Source organism: Tetrahymena thermophila, assembly GCF_000189635.1.
Source record: "Tetrahymena thermophila SB210 genomic scaffold scf_8254803, whole genome shotgun sequence".
Taxonomy (NCBI): domain Eukaryota; phylum Ciliophora; class Oligohymenophorea; order Hymenostomatida; family Tetrahymenidae; genus Tetrahymena; species Tetrahymena thermophila.
This window is the reverse complement of record NW_002476559.1, coordinates 678,432-706,165: the sequence shown is the minus strand read 5'-3', so window position 1 is coordinate 706,165 and position 27,734 is coordinate 678,432. Positions and strand designations below refer to the sequence as shown.

The 27,734-nt window shown below is 18.7% G+C and overlaps 7 protein-coding genes across 7 annotated transcripts in view; 3 read left to right on the top strand and 4 right to left on the bottom strand. All coding sequences in view use genetic code 6, as the record gives it.

The window, feature by feature from the left end:
• Positions 1–4,786: 4,786 nt before the first annotated feature.
• On the bottom strand, positions 4,787–6,525 carry TTHERM_00007540 (hypothetical protein; the record flags this gene model as incomplete). The annotated part of the gene is made up of 9 exons (XM_001008136.2): positions 4,787–4,858; positions 4,908–4,949; positions 5,138–5,416; positions 5,509–5,691; positions 5,752–5,774; positions 5,869–6,041; positions 6,089–6,241; positions 6,291–6,348; positions 6,504–6,525. 9 exons carry the CDS (start codon positions 6,523–6,525, stop codon positions 4,787–4,789), a joined length of 1,005 nt encoding a protein of 334 aa, XP_001008136.2.
• A 994-nt stretch (positions 6,526–7,519) lies between these two features.
• Positions 7,520–12,338, bottom strand: TTHERM_00007530 (hypothetical protein; the record flags this gene model as incomplete). The annotated part of the gene is made up of 4 exons (XM_001008135.2): positions 12,257–12,338; positions 12,148–12,207; positions 12,040–12,079; positions 7,520–11,987 (listed from the first exon to the last, which is right to left on the bottom strand). Exons 1-4 carry the CDS (start codon positions 12,282–12,284, stop codon positions 7,520–7,522), a joined length of 4,596 nt encoding a protein of 1,531 aa, XP_001008135.2. The 5' UTR covers positions 12,285–12,338.
• Positions 12,339–12,947: 609 nt separating this feature from the next.
• TTHERM_00007520 (hypothetical protein) lies at positions 12,948–17,624 on the bottom strand (the record flags this gene model as incomplete). The annotated part of the gene is made up of 4 exons (XM_001008134.2): positions 12,948–17,325; positions 17,378–17,435; positions 17,483–17,542; positions 17,594–17,624. 4 exons carry the CDS (start codon positions 17,622–17,624, stop codon positions 12,948–12,950), a joined length of 4,527 nt encoding a protein of 1,508 aa, XP_001008134.2.
• Positions 17,625–20,597: 2,973 nt separating this feature from the next.
• Positions 20,598–21,930, bottom strand: TTHERM_00007510 (protein kinase). The gene is made up of 2 exons (XM_001008133.2): positions 21,013–21,930; positions 20,598–20,954 (listed from the first exon to the last, which is right to left on the bottom strand). Exons 1-2 carry the CDS (start codon positions 21,827–21,829, stop codon positions 20,602–20,604), a joined length of 1,170 nt encoding a protein of 389 aa, XP_001008133.1. The 5' UTR covers positions 21,830–21,930; the 3' UTR covers positions 20,598–20,601.
• A 2,719-nt stretch (positions 21,931–24,649) lies between these two features.
• Positions 24,650–25,003, top strand: TTHERM_00007500 (cell surface immobilization antigen SerH6, putative; the record flags this gene model as incomplete). Its single annotated transcript, XM_001008132.1, has 1 exon — positions 24,650–25,003. The coding sequence occupies one exon, from the start codon at positions 24,650–24,652 to the stop codon at positions 25,001–25,003; it is 354 nt and encodes a 117-aa protein (XP_001008132.1).
• A 1,320-nt stretch (positions 25,004–26,323) lies between these two features.
• TTHERM_00007490 (cell surface immobilization antigen SerH6, putative) lies at positions 26,324–26,677 on the top strand (the record flags this gene model as incomplete). The annotated part of the gene is made up of 1 exon (XM_001008131.1): positions 26,324–26,677. The coding sequence occupies one exon, from the start codon at positions 26,324–26,326 to the stop codon at positions 26,675–26,677; it is 354 nt and encodes a 117-aa protein (XP_001008131.1).
• Positions 26,678–27,459: 782 nt separating this feature from the next.
• Positions 27,460–27,734, top strand: part of TTHERM_00006490 (cell surface immobilization antigen SerH6, putative) — a gene marked incomplete at both ends in the record, with an annotated part of 559 nt that continues 284 nt past the window's right edge. The window contains one exon of the mRNA XM_001008130.3: positions 27,460–27,682. Coding sequence (XP_001008130.3) covers positions 27,460–27,682 — 223 coding nt within the window. The remainder of the gene's footprint in view (positions 27,683–27,734) is intronic.

Sequence of the window (27,734 nt, the reverse complement as noted above, 5' to 3'; positions counted from 1 at the left end):
TATGTTGTCCATTATTGTGATCTAAAATCAATAAAAATGTTACAAAATACCAAAAAAAAAAAGTAGAATACGTGGTTAAATCTAGGAAATAGGTTCAGAATTCTAAATATGAATGTTGCAGTAAGTGTTTTCTATTTTAAAAAAAATTTTTGACATTAAATAATTTGTTTAATTGCTAACCTGGAAGATTCTTAGAGTTATTGATCATTTTTATTTGATTTACTTTTATTTAATATTAGATTTTCTTGTTGCTATTTTTAATATTGCTTGTAATAATTCATTAATAATTTATCAAAATCCAACTAAATTTTTTTTTGTGTGTATTTATTTTGTTATGAATCTTTTAAATATTCTAATATGTTTTAAATAAATATTTGTGCAAATATTATATTCAATTATTAATACAATTCTAATGTGAGTAAAATAGATATTTTATCAATTTATTTAAAAATTTTTCGCCTTAAATATTTAAGATGTATTAATTATTTTATTTTTGTAATTCACACAATTTTAAAAAAAATATATTAATTATTTTATTTAATTTTAAATTTATTTTAATTTATTTTTTATAATTAAAATTAATAATTAATTCTCTTTTTAGGAATAAAAATTAAAAACAATATTTTTTTATTTTATCTTTTTGAAATAAAAATTATTTTAATTTTTTAATAAATAGATTGATTTTCAAATAATTATTTGAAAATAATTGTAAAAAATTAAATAAATACTTGTAAATAAATAAATTAATAAAAAATCAAATAGAACTAATGCTTCTCTCTAAAAAAATTAATATTAATTATATCTAATTTATAATAAAATTAAGTTTTAACACAAAATTTATAATGAATTTTCAACAGATATTGCATTTTTTATCTTAATAGTTATATTTAAATTAAATTTAATCTTAAAAATTAAGAAAAAAATCGTTAAAAAATATTTTTAAAATCTTTAAATTATGTAAAACCTCAATTATATTTGCTTAAATAGGTATAATAGCTTTTTAAATGGCAGACTTCTTAGATGATCAAAAATAAAACTTACTTACTAATTTACTAAATTAGAAAATAAGTAGACACTTCTTCCTCAATTTATACTCCTTCTGCGTTTATAAAAAATTAATTTATGTACTTTTAAATACTTGGAGTACAAAAATATATCTTAATGAAAGAAAATAGACACAAAAAGATATGTAGAAATATAATAAAAGTCAAAAATAATAAAAATGATGATATTAATTGTTAAATTATAAAATATTTGTATTTGTCTTAAAAGTAAAAAGTTTGGATATATTTTTAGAAAAAATAATTATAATTATCTTTAAATAAAATAAATAAATTAATAAATTAATTTATAGAAAAAAATCTAATTTAAAAACAATTTTCAATATATTTTTAGGAAAATAAAAACCGATGTTGATTATACAAATAATTTTATTTTCAAATGCTCAATTGAAAAAACTAATTAATTTAATATCAAAACGATATTTTTATTTAAAAATTAAAAAATAAATTTAAATGAATTAAGATTATACCAACTGTTTTGTTTATTTTTTAAATAAATATTTTTTTAACTTTATATTTTAGATTAAAATATTTCAATTACTGTCAATCCTCATTAATTCTCACCAACTCATAGAGTACTAAATGGTGATCATCAACATTTTTAATTATAAATATTCAGAAAATATGGTGAAAATTTATCCTCGTGAGAATTTATGAGGATTTACGGTAATTATATTAAATTATTCAGATATTTTAATTTTTTTATATATTTAATTAGAAATAATAATACAAACTAAACATAGAAATTTTATAAAATTATTCTGAATAATAGTTTCAGGTTTTTATATAAAAATAATTTCAATAAACAAGAATTAAGTTTAAAAAAGAACATTTTGGGCATTATATTTTTTGGTTTGTATTTTATTCTAATTTTTATTAAATTAAACCACAAATGTCTGATTGAGCAGTAAATCCATATCCACATTAATTACAATTAAAAAGACCTTTACTAGATGCTTTTTTATAAATATTTTCTCTATAAGCTTTGCTTTAAAAAGAATTACAAAAGCATCTTAAGCAATAACAAAATTTTGTTGATGGAAAAATGATTGAAATATCTATTAATAAGGCTTAGCATTATTTTTCATTGTTATTAGCACATATTTTACAATATTTTTTTTGAATTTAGTCAAATTTTTGATCTTAAATATTTAATTATTAAACTTATTGTTATGTCTTATTTTTTTTTATGAGATCAAATTTTTTATCATTTTAATATATTTGTTGAGGATTTTTATATATTTATTAATAATTATTATTTTTATTAGAATTGAATTAAGAATTTTCTTAATTTGGCCATAAAAAATCTACTTTTGTACCATAATCATACACTTTTTAAATTTTATTCAATTGTAATTATTATTAAATCTTCAAATTTAATTAATCTAAAGTTTAATTAGAAATGCTAATTTACTACTGTTTTAGCTCTCTCGTTTATGTTTCTTTACTATCATGATTTACATTTATTTAAAATTATGGATTTGAGTATATATTTAAATATTAATCTTATTAACTTAAATTACTTTTAGTTATTTATTTTTTATCTTAATTTTCATTTAAAGTTTATGTTAAAAATTCTTTATTTTTATCTTCTCTTAAATTTTAAATTTAATTTGATAATTATTATTGACTTTATTAGTTAAGGTATTATTATTAATTTAATTAGCTACTATATATTTTACTTTAATTATTATTAAAAATTTAAAATGATTTTTTAATTTCCTATTTATTTAACTCTTGATCATTTTAAATTTTAGAAAATTACTATTAACTTTAATAATCTTTACTCAATTTTTATTCTTAAGTTACTTCTTAAATTGTTTTCTCTTTTTATTAAAAGTGTTTATTATAAATTTAAATATTTAATCTTTCGAGTTTTATTATTGGCAATTTCAGACATTCCTCACATAAATTTAGTGAGATATATTAACCTTATAGATAAAAGCTTTTTGATGTCTTTTTCAAATTATTTTAGCAACATTAACAATTTTATTAAATTTAACTCTCTCTTGATATAAAATTTCTGAATAAATCTCCTGTGATTATTTCATCATCTTTTTTAAATACATTTTTGAATTTTAAATATTTATTTTTCAAGCAGTTGCTTTTTTTAATACCTTTTGAAGCGCATTTTAAGCAAATTACTAATGAAAAAACTTTTGAAGTAGTAACTAAGTCTATTAATTGATTTTCTTTTACATTCTTACAAAAATGACATTGAGTTTTTAATTTTGCAAAATTTTTATTGATAATAAAATCAAATATGCTTTATACTTTAATTCTATCTACATAAATTTAGTATTACTCTTAAATATTTCCTAGCAATGAAAAGGTATATTTTATTAAATTTGTTTTTGATTATTAATTTGTAGATAGTATTGAGTAAATATGCTCCACACAAAAGTAAAATTCTTATTTCGAAATCTCATCAAAAATATTATGCTTTTCTTATCCAAATTCTAATTATTTTCCACACTAGAAGCATTAGATCATTTCTTATTTATTTTCTTTTTCTAATTTTGTATTCTCATTTAATTAATCAGCTTTTTTAACTTTCTTTTATGCTTCCTTCAAGTTCCTTTCTTCTCTTTAATCAAAAATTAACTTATAAATATTATCGATTTTTAATATTTTAATATGAAAAATTATTTCTTTTTCACCTGGAATTATTATTTCTTCTTCAACTTTAAATTTTTGTCTCTCTTTTTAATCAGCTGTTAAATTAATTGATCTTATGCCTACTTATAACGATTAGACTAGAGCTTATTAGTATATTTCATTCATCTCAAATAAATAACAATCTATTTTCCCATAAGAGTTATCAAAGAATTAGCTGAAAACTTCGTCTTTTTATAAGTTGATCATCTCATTATTACATAAAGATATTCCAAAGCACATCATCGAAAAATCAAAAGCCTCATCTTTATAGCACATTTTTAAAAGTTCAGAAATAATGTAACTATCAGAATAATCAGAAAATTTATGAGCTAACAAATAAAGTATGCAATTTAAGAAATAATTTTTGTAATTAATAGATAGGTTTAAATCTGAAACACCATCAAACGGTTCTTCTAATAAATTAATATCTGAGCATTATGTATAGTAGAATTTAATAAATATTTATTAAATAAGTTCATTTTGCTCACAATCTTATTCATCATGTTCTTAATTAAATAGAGCAATTAGATAACCAGTCATTATTGTCCTAAAAAATGAATGATCTCCTCTCCTTAAATCTAAAATGTAATTGAAATTTTCTTAATTTTCTTCATATATATTTTAAAATAATAATTATTTTTATTTATTGTGGGGATATTATTCTTCTCCATATAGTTTTAACGCTTGAGGTTGAATCATTTTATTTTTATTCTTTTTATAATACTTTGAGCAATCAAAATTTTAAGAAGTTAATTCATCAATTGCCCATAAAAATAATGAATTAATTTCATTTGATTGAAATTATTTTGTTTCAATTTTAATTTGCTTTTTCTTCTCAATGCTTCCATACTGAATTACATAAAATAATTTTTAATCTAATTCCTATTATTACTAATTTAACTGTTACTATTCTTAAATTTTTTGTTTAATTGATTATTAATCTTATTAGTTTTTTTCTATAAACTATTAATAATTTTTAACTTGTTCTATTTAATTTATATATTATTCATTAAATTATCTTTAACTTTCTAAATTAGGTTATTTAAGAGCAAAATTATCTTAATAGTTCAACTTTAGATTATTTTGGCATTCATTAATTTATTCTTTTTATGAATTAGGCAATTAGAATAAAGTATTTGCTTTATAATTATAATTTTAACATTAAGTAGTAATTCCATTTTAGTTTACCTTTAAGTTGCTATTATCATTAATATTATTTTTGTCATTGTTCTGTATGTTCTCATAATATTATAATAAATTAGTATTAATGCATTATTTTTGCTATTCTATTTAGTTTTAAGGGGCAAAAAAGCTATTATTATTTTGAAAAATCATTTAATTATTGTTTTGTTATAGATATTACTAATTATTTTATTAAAAAGTATTATTATAACTTTAATTTTAAATTTAATATTAACCTTATTTATTAAATTCTGATTATTAGTTTTACTTTTTCTGGTAATTTAATAGTTCAATTTAATTATTATTGCAATTTTATTAGTTAATATTAATCTATTACTGATAGTGATAGTATTGTTACTGTATTTAAAATTAGGATTACTCTTATTGCTAATTCTATTAAAAATATTGTTACCCTTATTACTAGTTCTATTAAAATTAGAATTGCCCTTTTTATTAATTCTATTAAAATTATGACTACCCTAGTTACAAATCATGTTAAAATTAGATGTTTTGACCTAATTAAAAATATTTAGGATGTTAAATTTAAGTTAATGGTTTTAGCTAAGGCTATATTATTTATTACTAAAACTATTATTATTGATATTACTGCTGCTTTAGATTATCTGAGCCTTAAATTATAAAATTTTGAGTTTCCTTTATTTGCTAACTATTGCATTAATTATTTGGGTTTCCAATATTTTGCTTTAATTGTACTTGATTTTGCATTTAATTGTTTTTAAGGATTTGCTAATTTTCTGTAAAGATATTCTAGTTCTATCCAAAAAGAAATCTTTTTAAATATATTAAATAAATATATCTCATAATTTTATAAAAATTTAAATAAATTTACTTATTATCTTGACTTTGTTGAGACTGAGAGAAATAATTATTTTATAACTTTTTTTGATTTTCTAAAAAACAAAAAATAAATTAAAATTTATAAAAATCTAAATAAAATTATCATTACCTTGATGAGTCATATTTTAAGGATTCATTTTGAGATCAATACCACTCTAAGCTATTTATTGATAAGTTATTTTATTATTTTATTGATGATATTATTCATTTTCTAAAAAATCTTTATTTTGTAGAGATTCTTTAATATGCAATATATCTTCTATACTTTCCATGCTAATTGAACTTTTAAAATGAATATTTAATATTTTAAATATTATTGATATTTTTACCTATCTCCAATGAACTTGTTTAAAGTTGCTTATTATTTTGAATTCATTTTATTTTTCATTTTTATAGCGAAATCTTCATATTATGGTAAATCTTTTGTTTCTAAATGATCTTTTAAATATATAATATCATCAATACTTTCAAAGCTCTATGACCTATTTTTTGAAATTAATTTTAGTAATTTATACATTTTCATTTGTTTACTTTCCTCCTGCAGAAAAATTATCAGGACAAATATCATCTTATAAATTCATTTCTTTTTCTTTAAAAAATGATTATCTCATTAAATAATAAAATATGAAGTAAATAAATAATAATTTAAACTTGCCAAAATTCTATTTTAAAATTCAAAACCAAATTATTAGCTTTTTAAAAGTTTACATCTTACATATAATTAATAGAAAGATAATTAATTACATGTTTATTTATTAATAGACATGGTTCAGAATTTGCGCTTAAGAACAAGTTAAAACTTCAAATACTTTATTAATTTTATGTTTATCTTTTTTTTAATACAAATTAAAAAGGGAATTAATAAAGATCTTTGTTAGTATTTTTTATTATCAATAATTTTTTAGACAATTAAATTTTCAAAAATGTTTGAGTTAAATATTCTAATTAATATGTAAATAAATACATTATATTTTTAATATTTAGTCACCATTTATTAAATTGAAAATACACAATAAAATATTTTTAGTTTTATTTTAAGATAAATTAGCCATCTATGTTTATGCCTAGCAATTTTTCAATTTGTATCAATTAATTTCTAAATAGAATAGAAATATTAAAACATATATAAATAATTTTATAATAAATATAAAAAAGTGATTAAAAAAACTGTTATAAATGAATATTTTATTTTTCAAATAATATACAAAATAATTTTGAAATTTAAGAAATTAAATTAAGAATTAAATAACAAAATATTATAGATATTTCAATTCCAAAAATATAATATTTAAAGATTAATTAAAATAATATTTTAAAATAATCTCGATTTCTACACTTAAAGCAATAAAATGGATATAGTGTATTGTCTTAAATTTTTTTATTTTAAATCAAAAAATGTAACTTTTAATGCAATTGAGATGCATGCTAAGTAATAAAATAATTTATACTAATGAATAATAGTTAATAGATCTTTTAAAAATGTTTAATTAATTATACTTAGTAGATTAATTAATTAAATGTATAAATAATTTTATTTTAGTTTTATCATAAAAACTTTTATATATGATTTTTGAATATTATTATTTAATTTCAGATATTAAATTTTAAATATATAATAGATTTTATTTTTTAATATCATATGCTTAATTATTTTAAAAGAAAATATTAATTATTTATTATTCAAAAGTTTTAAAATAGGTGAATAAATAAATTCAGAAATAAAATATAGAATATATTATATAAAATATTATTACTTATCTTCATAGATATACCTAAATAAAATTATTAAAATAACATTTTTAGCATAATTTTTTTTCTAAAACACTTTATTTTTCTAAACACTTAATAATTTGATCTTTTATAGTTTTATCTAAAAATTGATTTCCACACTTATAGCAATAAAATAGATTTAATTAATGGGCTTTTGTATACATTGCAAATCTTTATTGAACACTTTAAAAGGAATTGCATATACATTATAAGCAATAGTATCCTTTGTATTACTTAGATATATCATAGAGATATATTAACAATGATTAGCATTAAGAATTATTTTTTGATTTACATTTAATGCAAAAAATATTTTAATTATGATCATGCGATTATTGTCCTTAAATTTTAGATTGGTTGATTTCATTTTTTTATTGAATATTTTTTTTAACAATTTAAATTTCTGAAGTAGAATTTAATTATTTAGAAATCTCTTATTAAGTAATTTAATTTTCTTCTCTTTTTAGGTTTTATTATTAATAGTAATAAGCCTAATTAATTAAAGGCTTAGTTAAACACATTTTGCTTAGATATGTTGATTACTCAGTTTATTAAACAATATTATCATTTGCAATTTAATTGGTCTTAAATTATTAATCTTATATTACTTATTAAACTTTTTATTTATTTTATAAAGAATATGGAAAATCTTTATTAATTAGCTATTATTATTATTATATTTATAAAGATTGTAAATTATTTTAGTCCTTTTATAAATTATTTTAATAACTCATTTATATATTTTTATTTGGAATATAATTTTCACATTTATATTATTAATCTAAATTTATTGAAGGTTTTTCATTTTTTATTATTATATTTTATCCTTAAATTTTATTGATTTGTGTTTAAGATGTGTTTGATTATTCAAATATTTTCTAATCTGATTTTTAGTTATCAATTTTAGATGTTTAGTTTTATTATTATTCTAATTTATTTTGATATTTTTAACTATTAATATAATTACGACTTGAATCATAATTTTTATTTTCTAATGTATTTTTATTTTTTTCTTTAAATTATTCTAATTCATATTCCTTAGCTTAAATTTTTACTTTATATACTTAATCTAATACCTCATTTGGGTATAATTTACTAATTGAATCTTATTTCTATTCTTCTATATTATTCTTCTTAAATTATTAATAGTAACTATTATCTATTTCAATATTTAAATTTGTTAGTTTTATTTTTGGTTTTTATAAACATTCTTAGCAAATATTAAGGTTTATGTAAATATCATCAAAATAAAATAATTTATAATGTAAACTTAAATTATTTTGGCAACATTAGCAATTTTTAGAAATTTCACTCTATTTTCTTATATAATTTTTAAATAAATCTACTGTTTTTATATTGTCATCTTTGTTAAATATATTTTTGAACTTTAAATGTTTTTTTTTAAAGGATTAACTTTCTACAATTTTTTTTGAGCCACATTCTAGACAAACCACAGTTTATAATATGTTTGATGAAGTAATTAAGTCTATTAATTTATTTTTGTCTTATTATTTACAAAAATGACACTGTATTTTTAATTAAGGAAACTTATTGATCTTTATAGAATCAAACAAACTTTAAATTTTATATTAAACTACTAAAATATTTTATTCTACTTAACCAAATAATTTAAATTTATAATGTATTATTATATCATTTTTTATTTATTCTTATTTGGTAGAAAGTATTTAATATATATGCTCTATGCAAAATTAAAACTCTTAATTGGTAGCTTCATCTAAAACACTATGCATATTTGGTTCAAATTCTAATTTTTATCCACATTAAAAGCAAACATTATCATCCTCGTCAACTTGTATTTATTTTTTAATTTTTTAATTAGTCTAATAAGTTTTTTTATGTTTATTAGTTATATATTTGAATTTTTAAAATTCTTTTTTATCATAAATCAACTTAAAAATGTTGTCATGTTAAATCATTTTAACATTTAATATAATTTATTTTTATCCAGGAATAAATAATTCTTCTGTGATTAAAAACTTTTACTTTTCTTTTTAATCGGCTATTAATTTGAATGATCTTATGTCTATTTACAAATTTTAGACTAGAGCCGATTAGTATATTTCTATCATTTCAAATTAATAATGATCAATTTTCCCTAGAGAGCTATCAAAGAATTAGCAGAAATCTGCATCATTTTTTAAGCTCAGCATCTCATTATTGCATAAAGATATTCCAAAGCATATCATAGAAAAATCAAAAGCGTCATCTTTGTAGCACATTTTTAAGAGCTCAGAAATTACATAGCTATTACTATAATCAGAAAATTTATGTGCAAGTAAATAAAGAATACAATTCAAAAAGTAATTTCTGTAATTCATCGATAATTTCAAATCTGAAACACCTTTATATGGTTTTTCTAATAAAGTAATATCTGAGCATTCAGTATAGTAAAATTTAATAAATATTTATTAAATAAGTTAATTTTGCTCATAATCTTCTTCTTCTTCATCATCATATTATTTATTAAATAAAGATATTAAGAAACCTGTCATAGCTGTTCTGAAAAATGAATTGTCTCCTCTCCTTAAATCTAAAATGTAATTGAAGCTATCTTCATTTTCTTATTCTAAATTTTAAAACTATTTCTATTTTAAATCATTATGAGGGTATTATTCAATTGCGTATTTTTATAAAGTTTTAGGCTAAACAATTTTATTATTATTTCTTTAAGAGTACTTTGAATATTCAAAGTTTTGAGACGTGAAATCACGTAAAGCACTTAAAAATTAAAAACTTATTTCGTTTTGTTAAAATTCTTTTGTTTCAATTTTAATTTGTTTTTATTTGCCAAGCATTCCATATTAAATTTCATAAAACTCTTAAAATTAATTAAAATTTAAGTTGGTATTAGAGATTTATTCGTTATTTTATTATTAATTTAATTCCTGTATTTATTGGGATATTACTTAAAACTTGTTGGTTTAAGTTTGAAATTAACATATGTTTTAGAAATCTTAATATTAGTCTTGCTACTAAATATTATATTTTTAGTTATTTTATTCTTCATTTATTTAATAAATTTAAGGAATTTGTATATTTTACTAAAGATTTTATTCTATATCTGAAATTTAGGTATTTTAATTATAATTTTAGGTAATTTGATTACTTTCTGTCTGAAATGCTTATTAATTATCCCAATTTTAAGGATATTATGAAGTTTGAATCTAAGATTTATCTTATTGGCTTTAATAATTTAAAAATTATTATTCATTTAATTTCTAACCAAAATTTGACTTTGCACTCTCTTCTGATTATTAATTACCAACACATATTAGTTAATATTACGAAGAAATATACATTTATTACTAACTCTAGAATACCTTTAAATTGCTGTTATCCTGAATATTAATTTTTTAATATTGTAACATCTATTCATGCTGCAATAAATCATTTTAATTTTGAATTTCTTAATAATTTACATACTATTAATTTTCTTGTTGTTGCTAATTTGTATTTGAGGATTGATACTCTTAATAAGTTTAGAAGTTCTAAATTTGAGGTTAAATTTGTTTATAGTCTTAATTTTCAAAATTAAAAGACATTTCTTTATTAACAGTTTTATTATTTGTATTATTGGTATTATTATTTGATTATTGACATTAATATTAAAGAAGCTATTGATTATTAAAACATAAATTTTAAATGTCTTATTAGCTTTATAAATTTATTTTCATCTATGATTAGAGTTAATTTATACTTTACTATTGACTGATATTAATTGAATTACAATTATTTTATTAAATATTTTGTTGATATAATTAGTATGCATTATTATTTTCTTAGTTATTTTAAGTTCCATTCTAAAACTATTAATGTGCATCTTACTAACTCAAATTATCCTACTAATAATTATTTTGCTAATTCAATTAATTATATGAAGAATTTTATTCTGAATTTGTCTAATTAAAGGGCTATTGGCTTTAAAAACCTTAACTATAATTATCATATTATATGGGTTGCTAATATAGATACTAATTATTTTAGGATGAATTTTGTAAACAATTTTGCGGGTATTAAGAATTTTGACTTAATCCATATATGCCACCACACTAATTATTTTATATTTAGGAGTTGTTATGTTAATTATATAGCTGATGCTATGGCAATAATTGCACTTATTATTACCATTATTATTATTATGATTATAATTATGATTATTGGTTTTAATTCGTTTAATTTGGTTGATTTTGGATATCTTGGTTAAATTGATAACTCTATGAAGGAAAATTTGCTTGCTATTAGCCAGGATATACGTATGCATTATTATTCTCTTGATTATTTTATTAACATTACATTTAATTATGATAAATATTTTGAAAATTAGCATTTTAGTTAGTGTTGAACATAATCTAACATGATTGGTATTTTTGCTAAATGAAATTATTTGCATTTTGACTACTTTAAACTTGGTTATATTGTTATGCTAATAGATTTCTTATAAATAAGATAAATAAGATTTAAAAGTTACAAAAAAATCAAAAATTACCTATTCATATTGCTATTACAGTCTTAATGATGCAAATTATCTTGTCCATTATTTTAATTTAAATTAATAAAAATGTTACAAAATGTCAAAACAAAAAAAGTAGAATACATGATTAAATCTAAGAAATAGATCCAGGATTGTAAGTATGAGTGTTACTGTTAGTGTTTTCTATTTTTAAAAAAATTTTTAACTTTAAATAATTTGTTTAATTGTTAACCTGGAAGATTCTATGAGTTTTTGATCATTTTTATTTGATTTACTTTTATTTAATATTAGATTTTGTTATTGATATTATTAATATTGCTTTTAATAAGTAATTTATCAAAACATAAACAAATTTTCTTTTTGTGTCTGTCTGTATTTATTTCGACAGGGAAAAGAATTACTAATAAACAAATCTTTTTAAATATTCTAATATGTTTGAAGTAAATAATTATGTAAATATTTTATTCAAATATTAATCTAATTCATTTTTTTATGAAAAGTAGAAAATATAAAATAAAATCAAAAAGAATAAAAATATAAAAAATTATTGATCAGTATAAATTTTTAATATTAACAAATTTTAAATCAATTAATTATCTTATTTTTACATAAAAAACTAGAAAAGCACTTTAAATTATTTTCAATAAAAGTTCTTATTTATTGTCAAAAGGGTATTTTATTTATGAATTAAAAATTAAATTTAAATGAATAAAAATTAGGTTAACTATTTGATTTTTATTTTATAAATTAATTTTTTTTTTAATAATATTTTAGATTAAAATATTTCAATTAATTATATTTAATTATTCAGATATTTTAATTTTTTTATATATTTAATTAGAAATAATAATACCAATTAAACACAGAAATTTTTTAACATATTCTGAATAATAGTTTGTTTCAAGTTTTTAAAAAAAATAATTTCAATAAACAGAAATTAAGTTTAAAAAAGAACATTTTGGGCATTATATTTTTTGGTTTGTATTTTATTATAATTTTTATTAAATTAAACCATAAATGTCTGATTGAGCAGTAAATCTATATCCACATTAATTACAATAGAAAAAACCTTTACTAGATGCTTATTTATAAATATTTTCTTTATAAGCTTTACTTTAAAAAGAATTACAAAAGCATTTTAAGCAATAACAATATTTTATTAATCTAAAAATGATTGAAATATCTATTAATAATGCTTAGCATTATTTATCATTGTTATTAGCACAAATTTTGCAATATTTTTTTTGAATTTAGTCAATTTTTTGATCTTAAATATTTAATTACTAAAGTTATTGTTATGTTTTATTTTTTTTTATGAGATCAAAGTTTTTATAATTTTCAATTATTTGTTGAGGATTTTTATATATTTATTAATCATTATTATTTTTATTAGAATTTAATTAAGAATTTTCTTAATTTAGCTATAAAAATACTACTTTTGTACCATAATCATACGTTTTTTAAATTTTATTCAATTCTAATTATTATTAAAACTTCAAATTTATTAAATCTAAAGTTTAACTAGAATTGTCAATTTACTACTGTTTTAGCTCTCTCGTCTATGTATCTTTACTATTATGGTTTACATTTATTTAAAATTATGGATTTGAGTATAACTTTAAATATTAATCTTATTAACTTAAATTACTTTAAGTTATTTATTATTTATCTTAATCTACTTATTTTAAATTTTATGGTTAATGTTCTTTATTTTTATCTTCTCTTAAATTTTAAATTTAATTTTATTATTATTATTGACTTTATTAGTTAAGGTATTATTATTAATTTAATTAGCTACTATATATTTTACTTTAATTATTATTAAAAGTTTAAAATTATTTTTTAATTTCCTATTTATTTAACTCTTGATCGTTTTAAATTTTAGAAAATTACTATTAACTTTAATAATCTTTACTCAATTTTTATTCATAAGTTACTTCTTAAAATGTTTTCTCAATTTTTTAAAAGTGTTTATTAACAATTTAAATATTTAATCTTTCAAGTTTTATTAATGGCTATTTCAGACATTCCTCACATAAATTTAGTGAGATATATTAATCTTCTAGATAAAAGCTTTTTGATGTCTTTTTCAAATTCTTTTAGCAACATTAACAATTTTATTAAATTTAACTCTCTCTTGATATAAAATTTTTGAATAAATCTCCTGTGATTATATAATCATCTTTGTTAAATTAATTTTTGAATTTTAAATATTTATTTTTCAAGCAGTTGCTTTCTTTAATATTTTTTGAAGCGCAGTTTAAGCAAATTACTGATGGTAAGAATTTTGAAATAGTAACTAAGTCTATTAATTGATTTTCTTTTATATTCTCACAAAAGTAACATTGAGTTTTTAATTTTGCAAAATTTGTATTGATAATAAAATCAAAAATGCTTTATACTTTAATTCTATCTACATAAATTTCGTATTACTCTTAAGTATTTCCTAGTAATGGAAACCTATATTTTATTAAATTTATAGTTGAGGATTAATTTGTAGATAGTATAGAATAAATATGCTCCACACAAAAGCAAAATTCTTATTTCGAAATCTCATCAAAAATATTATGCTTTTCTTATCCAAATTCTAATTATTTTCCACACTAGATGCATTAGATCATTTCTTTTTTATTTTCTTTTTCTAATTTTTTATTCTCATTTAATTAATCAGCTTTATTGGCTTTATTTTTTTCATACTTGAAGTTCCTCTCTTCTCTTTAATCAAAAATTAACTTATAAAAATTATCATTTTTTAATATTTTAATAAAAAAAATAATTTCTTTTTAACCTGGAATTATTATTTCTTCCTCAACTTTAATAATTTGTCTATCTTTTTAATCAGCTGTTAAATTAATTGATTTTATGCCTACTTATAACGATTAGACTAGAGCTTATTAGTATATTTCATTCATCTCAAATAAATAACAATCTATTTTCCCAAAAGAGTTATCAAAGAATTAGCTGAAAACTTCGTCTTTCTATAAGTTGATCATCTCATTATTACATAAAGATATTCCAAAGCACATCATCGAAAAATCAAAAGCCTCATCTTTATAGCACATTTTTAAAAGTTCAGAAATAATGTAACTATCAGAATAATCAGAAAATTTATGAGCTAACAAATAAAGTATGCAATTTAAGAAATAATTTTTGTAATTAATAGATAGGTTTAAATCTGAAACATTATCAAATGGTTCTTCTAATAAAGTAATATCTGAGCATTATGTATAGTAGAATTTAATAAATATTTATTAAATAAGTTCATTTTGCTCACAATCTTATTCATCATGTTCTTCATTAAATAGAGCAATTAGATAACCAGTCATTATTGTCCTAAAAAATGAATGATCTCCTCTCCTTAAATCTAAAATGTAATTGAAACTATCTTAATTTTCTTCATATATATTTTAAAATAATAATTATTTTTATTTATTGTGGGGATATTATTCTTTTCCATATAGTTTTAATTCTTGAGGTTGAATCGTTTTATTTTTATTCTTTTTATAATACTTCGAGCAATCAAAATTTTAAGAAGTTAATTCATCAATTGCCCTTAAAAATAATAAATTAATTTAATTTGGCTAAAAAAATTTTGTTTCAATTTTAATTTCCTTTTTTTAGTCATTATTCCCATATTGAATTACATAAAATTCTTGAAGTTAATTAGGTGGATAAATCTCACTTTATCCTTAAAATTGATCATCATTTTATTGACTAAATTATTCTTTTTAATTATATATTTCTTCTTAATTTTATTGGTTATCTATCTAATTTTATAAGCAAGATTAATTAATCTAGGAAATTTATCTTTCTTAATTATATTATTCACTACTTGATTGCCAATTTAAATTATTGTTTTATTATTTAAGTTTACTTTCATTTTATTCACAATTTTAAATATTTTCATTAATTTTATTCTAAATTATTTATGAGCTATTATTTTGATTTGTGTGGTCATCAACTTGACAAACTTGATTTTAGTTTTAGGTTTAAGAAGTTAATGTATCATTTAAATTTTATACTTAAGATTGTTCAAATAGATTATTTTAATTTAATGGTAGACAGCCATCTTTTTGCTAATTTTGATTAAATTGGTTTGTTAAAATACTCTACGATTATTAATATTATTGAGGATTAAGTGTAGATTATGCTTGTTGAATCTAATTTGGTAAACAAATATTACTTATATCTTAATCGCTTTAAGTTATATAATAATTCTATTACTACTATTAATCCTAAACAATATTTTAATTACTATTATTATAAAGATTATAATTTTAAAATTGCTACTATGAATTATTATTATTTTAAATCTCCTATTGATTTAAATTGCCCTAATAAATTAAATTATGATAGTTTGTATTAGAAAATTGTTAAGTTTATTAACTTTAATCTATTATTTAGGAACTAATATGACTCTACATCATATATTAATTAGTGTTATTAGGTAGCTAATTAATGTTTTGTTAATTCAGTATTTAATTATTAGTGCAACTTCCAGTTTCTAATTAGCTTTAAATTGGTTGATTATTTGATGATTCAATCTAATTTATACCTTCTTAGTTGCTGCTATTAAAGTAGTTACTATAATTTTGTTGATGATTTACATAATATTACAAATTATTAATATTTTATTCTTAATTGTAGGCTTCAGTATTAAAATATTGATTTGGATTAAAATTATTATCCATATTGTGCTGATAATTAACATTATATTAATTTAAAGAATTCTATTATTAACTATTCTAAGCAAGCATCTCCTAGTTATTTACATCTTGTGTAGAATTAGCATTATAATTATTATATTGTGAGTATTGCTAATTTAACTGATACTAATTATTTTGCTATTAGTTTTATATTTCATTTTATTATTGCAAGTAATTATTATTATTAATATAATTCTATTATTAATTGTTAAAATTTTAATTATATTAGTTTTAGAAGTTATTTTACTGTTAATAATATTATTACTGCTGTAGCTATTACTGATATTAATATTATTGAAGTTATTATATGTTTTGGATCTACTCATTTTATTATTGATTTTAAATATATTGAACTGGTTAGTATCCGCTTGAAAAAAATGCTCCCTGTTGTTAATTATTATACTAGTATTCCTCACCATAGTTATTTTTCTCCTAATTTTACTATTGTTATTGCATATTATATTGTTAATAGTTGTGAAATTATGCATTTTATTAATTATGATTTAAATAATTCTAATCTGAATATGTTTGCTGCTAATTTAAATTAGCATTCTGATTTTTTTTAGATTGATTCTCCTTTTATGCTTATAATATTCTTTACAATTACAAAGATTAAGATTTAAAACTAAGAAAAAATTAAAAATTACTCATCCATAGCTTAGTTAAAGAAAGATTCATCCAAATTAAGTTCTCCATTGTTGTGATCTAGAATAATAAATATATTAAAACTTTTTAAAAAAGAGTAAAATTACATTAGTAAATTTCAGATTCAGTTAGAGGATTCAAAGAATGATTTTTCATGTAAACTTAAGCTGTTATTATTGAAAAATTTTAAGCATAAAATTATTTATTTGTTTATTTACATGGAATTCTATTAGAGTTGTTGTTGTCCATTCTGTTTGTGTTGCTTTTATTAAAACGTAAGAATTACTTTTTATTTACCTCTGTATTTAATGTTTTTTAATAATTAAGTAAATATTATCAATATCTAAAATAATCCCTTCTAATATTTAAAGTCAAATAAATAAATATTCTAATTAGTTTTTAAGCTTAAAAATTCATATATATAAATTTGCTTATCAATAAAAAAGATATTTTATTGAAATATTATTTTTAAAATCCTTATTAACATTAATTAATTATTAGTTTTTAAGATAAAAATGAATATTTTATTTATATTATATTGATTGATATTAATAAATAATTAGTATATATATTATATTATTAATTGTTTAGATTCTAGTATTTATAATTAAACAATTATATATTCTAAATTATTTGTCAAGTTTAAAAATTGAAATACTTATTTTATCAATAAAAAAAGATATTTTATTGAATTATTGTTTTTAAAATCATTATTAAAATTAATTAATTATTAATTTTTAATTTTTAATATGAAGATGAAGATTTTATTTATATTATATTGATTGATGTTGTTATTTACAATTAATATATATATTATATTACTAACTGCTAAGTTTTTATCTTAACTAAATATGAAAAATAATTTTTTTATGCATTTAATATTCAATAAAATATTAAAAATAAAAGCTTTAGAAAATAAAATAAGAAATTTAAAAAATTATTTTTAATATAATCTCAATAATTTTGTAATTTATTTATTAAATTTAAAAAGAACATATTTAAAATAAATTTATTGAATTTTTTATTTTTAATTATTATCCAATATATTAGGTAAAATTTACTCTACTTAACTTCTCATTTCAATTCCTTTAATAAAAAGCCAAAAATTAATGAATATTCAAAAAAAACAAATAAAATCATATTATTAATAAAGCAAAAAAAAAATATTAAATTAAAAAATAAGAAAAACGTATCAAACTTAAGCTAAATGACAAAAAATATATTAGTTTGTATACCACTAATTTTTTAATGGGAATATTTAAATATTTTAATTACTTTTTAAGAATTTAAATTATTTATTTATTTCTACAGAAAAAGAATTTATTAATTTTTCTAAATATTTAATGTCATTTCTCTAAATATAATTATAAAAATTTTTTTTTCACATTTTCAAAAAAATTGTACGACCCTCGCCCTCTCTCGTTCGTTCGTTCACCTAAAACGAGGGACGAGGGAATGAGGTTTTACAGTAATTAGTAATTAACTATTATTTTATTAAATTAAATGAAAAAAGATTGTAAAAATAATTAAATTAAATTAATATTTTATTTTTAATATTCTAAGCAAATTAATTTTAATAAAGTATTTTTTAATTTAATGAGCAATTTTAATATCAAAATTCTGATAACAGCTCAAATAAATTTAAATATATATTATTATTTTTTTAAGTTCATTTTCTAGATGATCTGAAATCTCCCTATTAGCTTTGACTAGCTCTTCTATTAATATTCTATCAGCTTTGTTATATTTCATCATTTTATATAATATAAAGTCTTTATATTTACTCTAAATCTAAAGAATAAAACTTCAAAGTTTTTTATATTCCATCTTAATTAATTAATAGTTGCTTAAATGAAATTATCTTAAATCAGCCAGCAATGCTTTTTACTTAATTTGAATTTTCTATATTATTTTAGGTCATTTAGGAAAGTAAAACTCCAAGGCTGTATATTCCTGATTTATATTTGTGTTTAAAGGAAATATTGTAAAAAATATATGGTGCTTCATATGCTGGTGTGGTTTGGTTTAAATGATATAATAGATTTTAATTTAATATTATTTATATTTACAAGAATATTCAATTTGAGAAATACGGATGAATTGCTAACTTATTCTGTAAACTTAAAATTAAAAATCTGAGTCATCCTGCATCAATATCTTTTTGAACTTTAAATCTCTATGTATAGTATTCTATATTTTCATTGATTTGTAGTATTCTTATACAATTTAAGAAAAAATAGTTCATAGCTCTAACATAAAAGGTCTTCTTACCTAAATATAATTCTTTTAAGTATTAATACCTTCAGTACAATATAATGTTATTATGTATAAATTTTCATTTTTTGAGAAATCAATAAAATAATAGTAGCAAATATTATAGATTTATTTGCCCTATTTCTACATAATTTATAATTGATTTTAATATATCTGAATAAGAAAATTATTATTTAACCTTCTCTTTCTAGATTTATTTTCTTAAATAAATGATAATAATATAGCAATGCTTTTAGCAGTTATTAAAAAAATAGAATAAAATTTTTTATTTGCTAATGAAACTTGTTTATAATTTTTACTTATAAAATTCTAGCTTAATTTCTATGACATTTTTAATATCTTGTTTATTGATTATTAATAAGCAGTATTAAGCTCATACAAATTAGTAATGATTTTAAAACAGAAATAATATTTTTATTCAGTGTAAAAGAAAAATTTTGCATCAAAGAATAGTGTTTTACCTTTAAAATAATCAAAAATTAAATTAAAATAGTTTTTTTGAGTTTTTTGATAACTTAAAAATGAAACCATAGCAACTATCTAACTATATATCTATTCTCGTAATTTTCATATCAATATCATTAAAAAGAAAAAAAAGTGTTTAAAAAAATAAATAAAATAGAAAGTGAATCTATCAACAAACTTTAAATAATAAAAAATTTTAAAATCTGAAGAAAACAAAAGAAATCAGTAATAAAAATAATGTTTTTAATAAACTTGAATATTTAAAATGAGCTTACTAGCAAAATATATTATATATGTACTATTTCTGAATTTTAAAAACAAAATTTATGAAAATAGATGAATTACAAACAAATTAATTAATACTTTTAGTTTTTAGATTATAATCAATGAAAATCTAAAAAAAAATAAAATAATAAAAAATTTAAATAGTTTATTTTTAAATAATTCGATTTTGTTTCGAAATACGAAAACAAACTTTTAAATTTCTTCAAATTTATTTTAATGACTAATTTTAATAATTTTTGCAAATCAGTTAAGTCATTTCGACTAGCTCCTCTATAGAAATCCTATCAGCCTCATTATATTTCATCATTCTATAAATTAAATTTTTGATATTTTGATTTAACGTTGAAGGATAAAACTTTAAGGTTTTTTCTATACCATTGATTTAGTTACTAGTGTGGAAATTAAGTAAATCCTGAGCATTTTACATTTAATTTGGATTTTTTAGATCGTTAGTCATTTAGTAAAGTAAAACTCCAAGACTATAAATATCAGCTTTGTAACTGTATTTGGATTCAGCCTTATGTGTGATTTAGGGAGCACCATAGAGAGGTGAGCCTTAATTTATTTTTAAAAATAAATTAGATTTAATTTAATAAAAATTAAAATAATTTACATTTTTTGGATTGATAAATGGATAACTCTACATCATCCAAAAACTTACCAAATCCAAAATCACATATTTTTGGAATATCATCTTTCATTAGTATATTATCTAGCTTTATATCTCTATGGATTATATTTTCTATGTAAAGAGATGTGTAGTATCCTTTAACAATTTAACAAAAAATAATCATAATTCTTTACAATGAAGGTTTTTTTTCTTGAATATACTTCTTGAGTGTACCCTAAGGACAATATTCTGCAATTAAGTATAAATAGTTTGATGACATACCAGCAAAATATAGCTCGCAAATGTATTTACCCTTAACTTCTTAGGCAACATGCATCTCTTATAAAACATCATTATAATTTCCAATCAAAACCATTTTACATGCATAGAATTTTTAATCTTTATTATATTTGCATAAATAAACAGTTCCATATGATCCGCTTCCTAATTTGTGTTTCAAATAAATTTGATAATCGTGAAACAATTTAATTTCTTCTTTATCATTTTATTGATATTAAATATTATTTTATTACAAATAGTTTTGTTTTTCCTAATGGTAGAATGGTTGATTCACTTAGTATTATTGTTAATTTATTGGTTGGTTTTGTTGATTTATATAATTATTTCCATAAGGAGATGTAAGGCCGTTATTATATTGATAAATATTATTATTTTATTGCTAATTATTAAACTAAAAATTATTTTTATTATTATTATAAAAGTTCTACTGCTAATTATTTGGTATATTTTAGTTGTAGAAATAATTAGGCTGAAAGTATTAGTTATTTTAGTTGAAATAATCATTAGAAATGAACTTCATTGTTTCGTTTACTGGAGATATGTTAACTTCTTTCTTTCTTATCTTACCTTTCTCTTTTTTAAATTTTTAGGTGTATTTCTTCTTTATTTAAATTATTTATTATCTTATTGTAAAGATTTAAATTTTTGATTAAAAGCAGCTTTTTTAATATTCTATCTAATTCTTTGTGAATGAAATCAACTAAAAATACAAAGATTCGATATAATTGATGTTTAGTTTCTACTATCTATAATTTAAGTTATTTTTAAAACTATTTTTAAATATGAACAAACATAAATAGAGAAATAAACAAATGTATTTTTATAAAGGCAGATTCACACTATAAATCTTAAATTTAAAAGGCTTTAGAATTTACAAATAAATATTTTTTAAAACAATATCTAATTGATTTTTACAGTTGCTTTACTCTTAAGTAGTAAAAAATATATTCATCAAAAATATCTGATAATTTTATTACTTTAATTTTGATATTAAACTTCTTTCTTACCTTAACTTTCTCTTTTTTAAATTTTAAGGTCTATTTCTTATTTATTTAAATAATTAATAATCTAATAGTAAAGATTTAAATTTTTGATTAAAAGCAGCTAATTATTCTAGTTATCTGTGAATAAAATCAACTAAAAAACATAAATTTCAGGCATAATTGATGTTCAGCTTCAACTATCTAAAATTTAAGTTATTTTTAAAACTCTATTTAAATACGAATACATATAAATAGAGAAATAAACAAACGCATCTTAATACAGATTAACATTATTTTGTATTTACTTTCTAATAATTTTTAAAAAAATATGTAATTGATTTTTACAGTCGCTTTCCTCTTAAGTAGTAAAAAATATATACACCAAAATATCTAGTAATACTAAAGCATTTTTTATTACTTTTTATTTTAAATTAGTTATTATTAATTTATTTCTAAATTTGTTTTTTTTGCTTTTAAAGTATATATTTAATTAATTAAATCACATAAAAGTAAAATTAGAAAAGGGTTATAGATAGATATAAATTCTCTTCTTTTACAGTATTTATTTTTTAGTATTTCTCAATTATTTAGCTAAAATTTCTAAATTAGTAAAATGCTTTTATAATACATGAAATAGATAGAGTTTTTACTAATTTAAAAATTATTATTAAATTTTTACAAAATTTGAAAATTTATCTGATATTAAATTAATTAATAGTATCTTGCTCAAATTTATTTCTTTTTGCTATTTAATGATGTGTAACAAAAGAAACTTCAAACATTAAGACATTCAAAATGGCAGATAAAAAAATTTCATAAATTAACTAATAACTGAATAAAAAAAGGAAGAAAATTGTATAATTTTTTAATAGATTTTTATCATTGATAAATAGAAAATTAAAAGTAGATGATTTAAAAATTTTAAAATTATTTGCTTTATTCTATCTTTGTTGAACTTTAGCTGCAGCAGGAACTATTGCTATCAATTGCAATAAAAGCGGCATAAGCAACTATGTAAATTGTGGTAGTCCTGGGTTTATTAAGGTTCGAAATCTATTTTGATACCTTTTTTTATTATTTTACTAAAAATATATATCATAATAGAGAAATAACTATTCAAGAATAGCAATATCTTTGGCTGATGTAAATATTTATTTCATTGATCCATTAAATTTGATGGATTATTTATTGATAATTTTTTAATTTTTTATTTAAATAAAATTAATTTGTTAAATAGGGTATAAAATTAATTTTTAAAAGTAAAATATGTAAAAAATAAAATAATGAATAATATTTTTTTAATATTTTACACTAATTTTATTAAATTTATCTTTGACTATTTTTTCATCTATTTGATTTAAGCTGAATTATGTTAATCTTAGTAATAATCATTGCATATCTGAACATTGTATATAACAAATTATATTTCATTCATTTATTAATTTAAATTATATATATAATTATTACATCAAAGGTATTCAAATAATATTTTTTTTTTACAAATATTTAAAAAAGCACTTAAAAACTTAAATTCACTTTCATAAAAATAATTTTTAGATATAAAAATTATTGTTTTACAATTTAGAATTGTATAATAATATTTTGTTAATATATGCTTATTATACTGCACTTATGATTTGATTGGTTACAAATAATTGCTAGATAAAATCCAAATAGATTTAAAACATCAAAATAATAAATTTTTTCAAGTAAAAACTTTAATTTTAATTAAATTAGGTTAATTAATAAATTCTGTCATATATGATTTTTGAAATTTGAATAGCCACCGCAAATTTTAATTTTTAATTTCAAAAATTACATTAGGCTGACAAAAAAAATATCTAATGTTACATAAGGTAGCTTATATCAAATCTATTGTTTTTATTTTTATTTTTATGTATTTATGTGTAAATAATATTACTTTCATTAACAGTCATCATTATTTTGATTGAAACTTTTATCAAACTATTTATAAAAATATTTTATTTCTTTTAAAATTTGAATTAATTATTTTGAATTAATTTTTCTAAGTTTATTTTTTATAAAATATTAACATTCTATTTTAATTTGATTGTAATCAATTTAATTGGAATAGATAAAAATAAAAAGCCTATTTTGTTTTAGTTTTAAATTTTACAATTTAAAAAACATTTAGAATAGATAAAAAAATCATATCAAAATAAATTAATCTTTTTAGTCATTTCAATCAGTAGTACCAATAAACTTAAAATTTATAAATGTTAAAGATATTTTCGTAAGCTTTAAATTACAACCAAATCTTAAAACAAATATGAATTAAAATAAATTAAAAATTAAAATAATAATAAACTTAAAAAAAAATTCTTCAAATAAAAAAAATGAACTCCAAGATTATTTTCGCTTTGTTTTGCCTTTTCGCTGTTTCACTTGCTACTGCAGGAACTACTAATATTGATTGCCTTAAAAATGGTGCTTGCAATGATACTAATTGTGGTAAATCTGGTGCTAAGACTGATAACTGGTAAATTTCTGGAACAAAATGTGCCATCGCTGACTGTTCATAATTGACAGCATCAGGTGCAACTATTTCAACTAATGCTTGTACTTCTTGCAATACTAGTGCTAACCCTGCTAAAACTCAAGCTAGCTCTGATAATTCTTAATGTATAGTTAAAAGCAGTGCTAAGCTTCTTATTGCCAGTGCAGCCATTTTTGCTGCTTTGTTTTTGTGAGTCTGAAAAAATAAAAATAAAAAACAAGTAGGCTAGAAAAGAAAGCAACTAAATTAACTAATTAATATAATTTTATTGAACTGTAAAATAAATTTCATATTAGCCTTTGTTTTTAATTTGATATTATGGATTAATTAATTTTTCATACAAAATCTATATCTAAATAATAAATTGTTAATAAAATTTACAAATTGTTTAAGATAAATTAGTTAATTACTTGTTTTTATCTAAATAATATTTTAAAAATTAATCTTAAAATAAATGTCTTATCTTATTTAATTAATTAAATTTATATTTATTATACTTTTTTTAAATAAAATAAACAATAAAAAAAAAATTATGTTTAAATTTTTTTAATTTCAAAGTATTTTGATTGAATTTTATATTTCAAAAAAAATATTCAAAAAAAAATAATTATTATTATGTCAAGGTATTAAAATAATATATTTATTTTACAAATATTTAAAAAAAACAACTAAAAATTTAAATTCGTTATCATAAAAATAATTTTAGATATAAAAATTAGGATTTAGCGTTGATAGTTTAATTACTTAGAATATTAAAATAATATTTTATTAACAGAGGCATATAATTTTATTTCACTCTTAAACTGCACTTATGATTTGATTGGTTACAAATAATTGTGAGAGTAAATCCAATTAGATTTAAGTTAAAACTTTAAATTTTAATTAAATTATGTTAATTAATAAATTCTGTCATATCTGATTTTGAAATTTGAATAACCACTGCAAATTTTAATTTTTAATTTTTAAAAATTACATTAGGTTGATAATACAAACATCTAATGCTACATAAGGTTGCTTATATCAAATCTATCATATTATTTTTATGTATTTATACATAAATATTACTTTCAAAAATAATCATCAAAGCTTAATTATCATAATTAAAGTATTTATAAAAAATATTTTATTTCTTAGAAAATATGAATAAATTATTATAAACTCAATTTGCGTTCATTTTTTCTTTGTTTATTTTTTATTTTATATTAGCATTTTATTTTACTTTAATTGCAATAAATTAAAAATTGAAATATAGTGTAATAAACATCCTATTTTGCTTTAGTTTTAACTTTTACAATTTAAAAAACATTTAGTTTTGATAAAAAGATCATATCAAAATAAATTAATCATTTTAGTAATTCCAATCAGTAGTACCAATAAACTTAAAATTTATAAATGTTAAAGATATTTTAGTAAGCTTTAAATTACAACCAAATCTTAAAAAAAATATAAATTAAAATAAATCAAAAATTAAAATAATAATAAACTTAAAAAAAAAATTCTTCAAATAAAAAAAATGAACTCCAAGATTATTTTCGCTTTGTTTTGCCTTTTCGCTGTTTCATTTGCTACTGCAGGAACTACTAATATTGATTGCCTTAAAAATGGTGCTTGCAATGATGCTAATTGTGGTAAATCTGGTGCTAAGACTGATAACTGGTAAATTTCTGGAACATAATGTGCCATTGCTGACTGTTCATAATTGACAGCATCAGGTGCAACTATTTCAACTAATGCTTGTACTTCTTGCAATACTAGTGCTAGCCCTGCTAAAACTCAAGCTAGCTCTGATAATTCTTAATGTATAGTTAAAAGCAGTGCTAAGCTTCTTATTGCCAGTGCAGCCATTTTTGCTGCTTTGTTTTTGTGAGTCTGAAAAAATAAAAATAAAAAACAAGTAGGCTAGAAAAGAAAGCAACTAAATTAACTAATTAATATAATTTTATTGAATTGTAAGTAAAATAAATTTCATATTAGCCTTAGTTTTTTAATTTGATATTATGAATTAATTAATTTTTCATACAAAATTTATATCTAAATATCTTATTTTGAAATTTGAATATCCACCGCAAATTTTAATTTTTAATTTTTAAAAATTACATTAGGCTGACAATAAAAATATCTAATGATACATAAGGTAGCTTATATCAAATATTTAGTTCTATTTTTATGTATTTATGTATAAATATTAATTTCAAAAATCATCATCAAAGTTTAAATCGAAACTTTTATCAGAATTAAAGTATTTATAAAAATATTTTATTTCTTTGAATAAAAGAATTAGTTATTTTAAATTCAAATTTGTTTTCATTTTTTCTTAGCTTGTTTTATTTATAAAACATTAGCATTCTCTTTTACTTAGATTGCAATCAATTTAATTGAAATAGACAAAACTAGCAAGCCTATTTTACTTTATTTTTAAATTTTACAATTTAAAAAACATTTAGTATAATAGATAAAAAGATCATATCAAAATAAATTAATTAATTTAGTTATTCCAATCAGTATTATCAATAAATTTAAAATTTATATATGTATAAGAAATATTTATAAGCTTTAAGTTGTAACAAAATCTTAAAACAAATATGAATTAAAATAAATTAAAAATTAAAATAATAATAAACTAAAAAAAAAATTATTCAAATAAAAAAAATGAACTCCAAGATTATTTTCGCTTTGTTTTGCCTTTTCGCTGTTTCACTTGCAACTGCAGGAACTACTAATATTGATTGCCTTAAAAATGGTGCTTGCAACGATGCTAATTGTGGTAAATCTGGTGCTAAGACTGATAACTGGTAAATTTCTGGAACACAATGTGCTATTGCTGACTGTTCATAATTGACAGCATCAGGTGCAACTATTTCAACTAATGCTTGTACTTCTTGCAATTCTAGTGCTAACCCTGCTAAAACTCAAGCTAGCTCTGA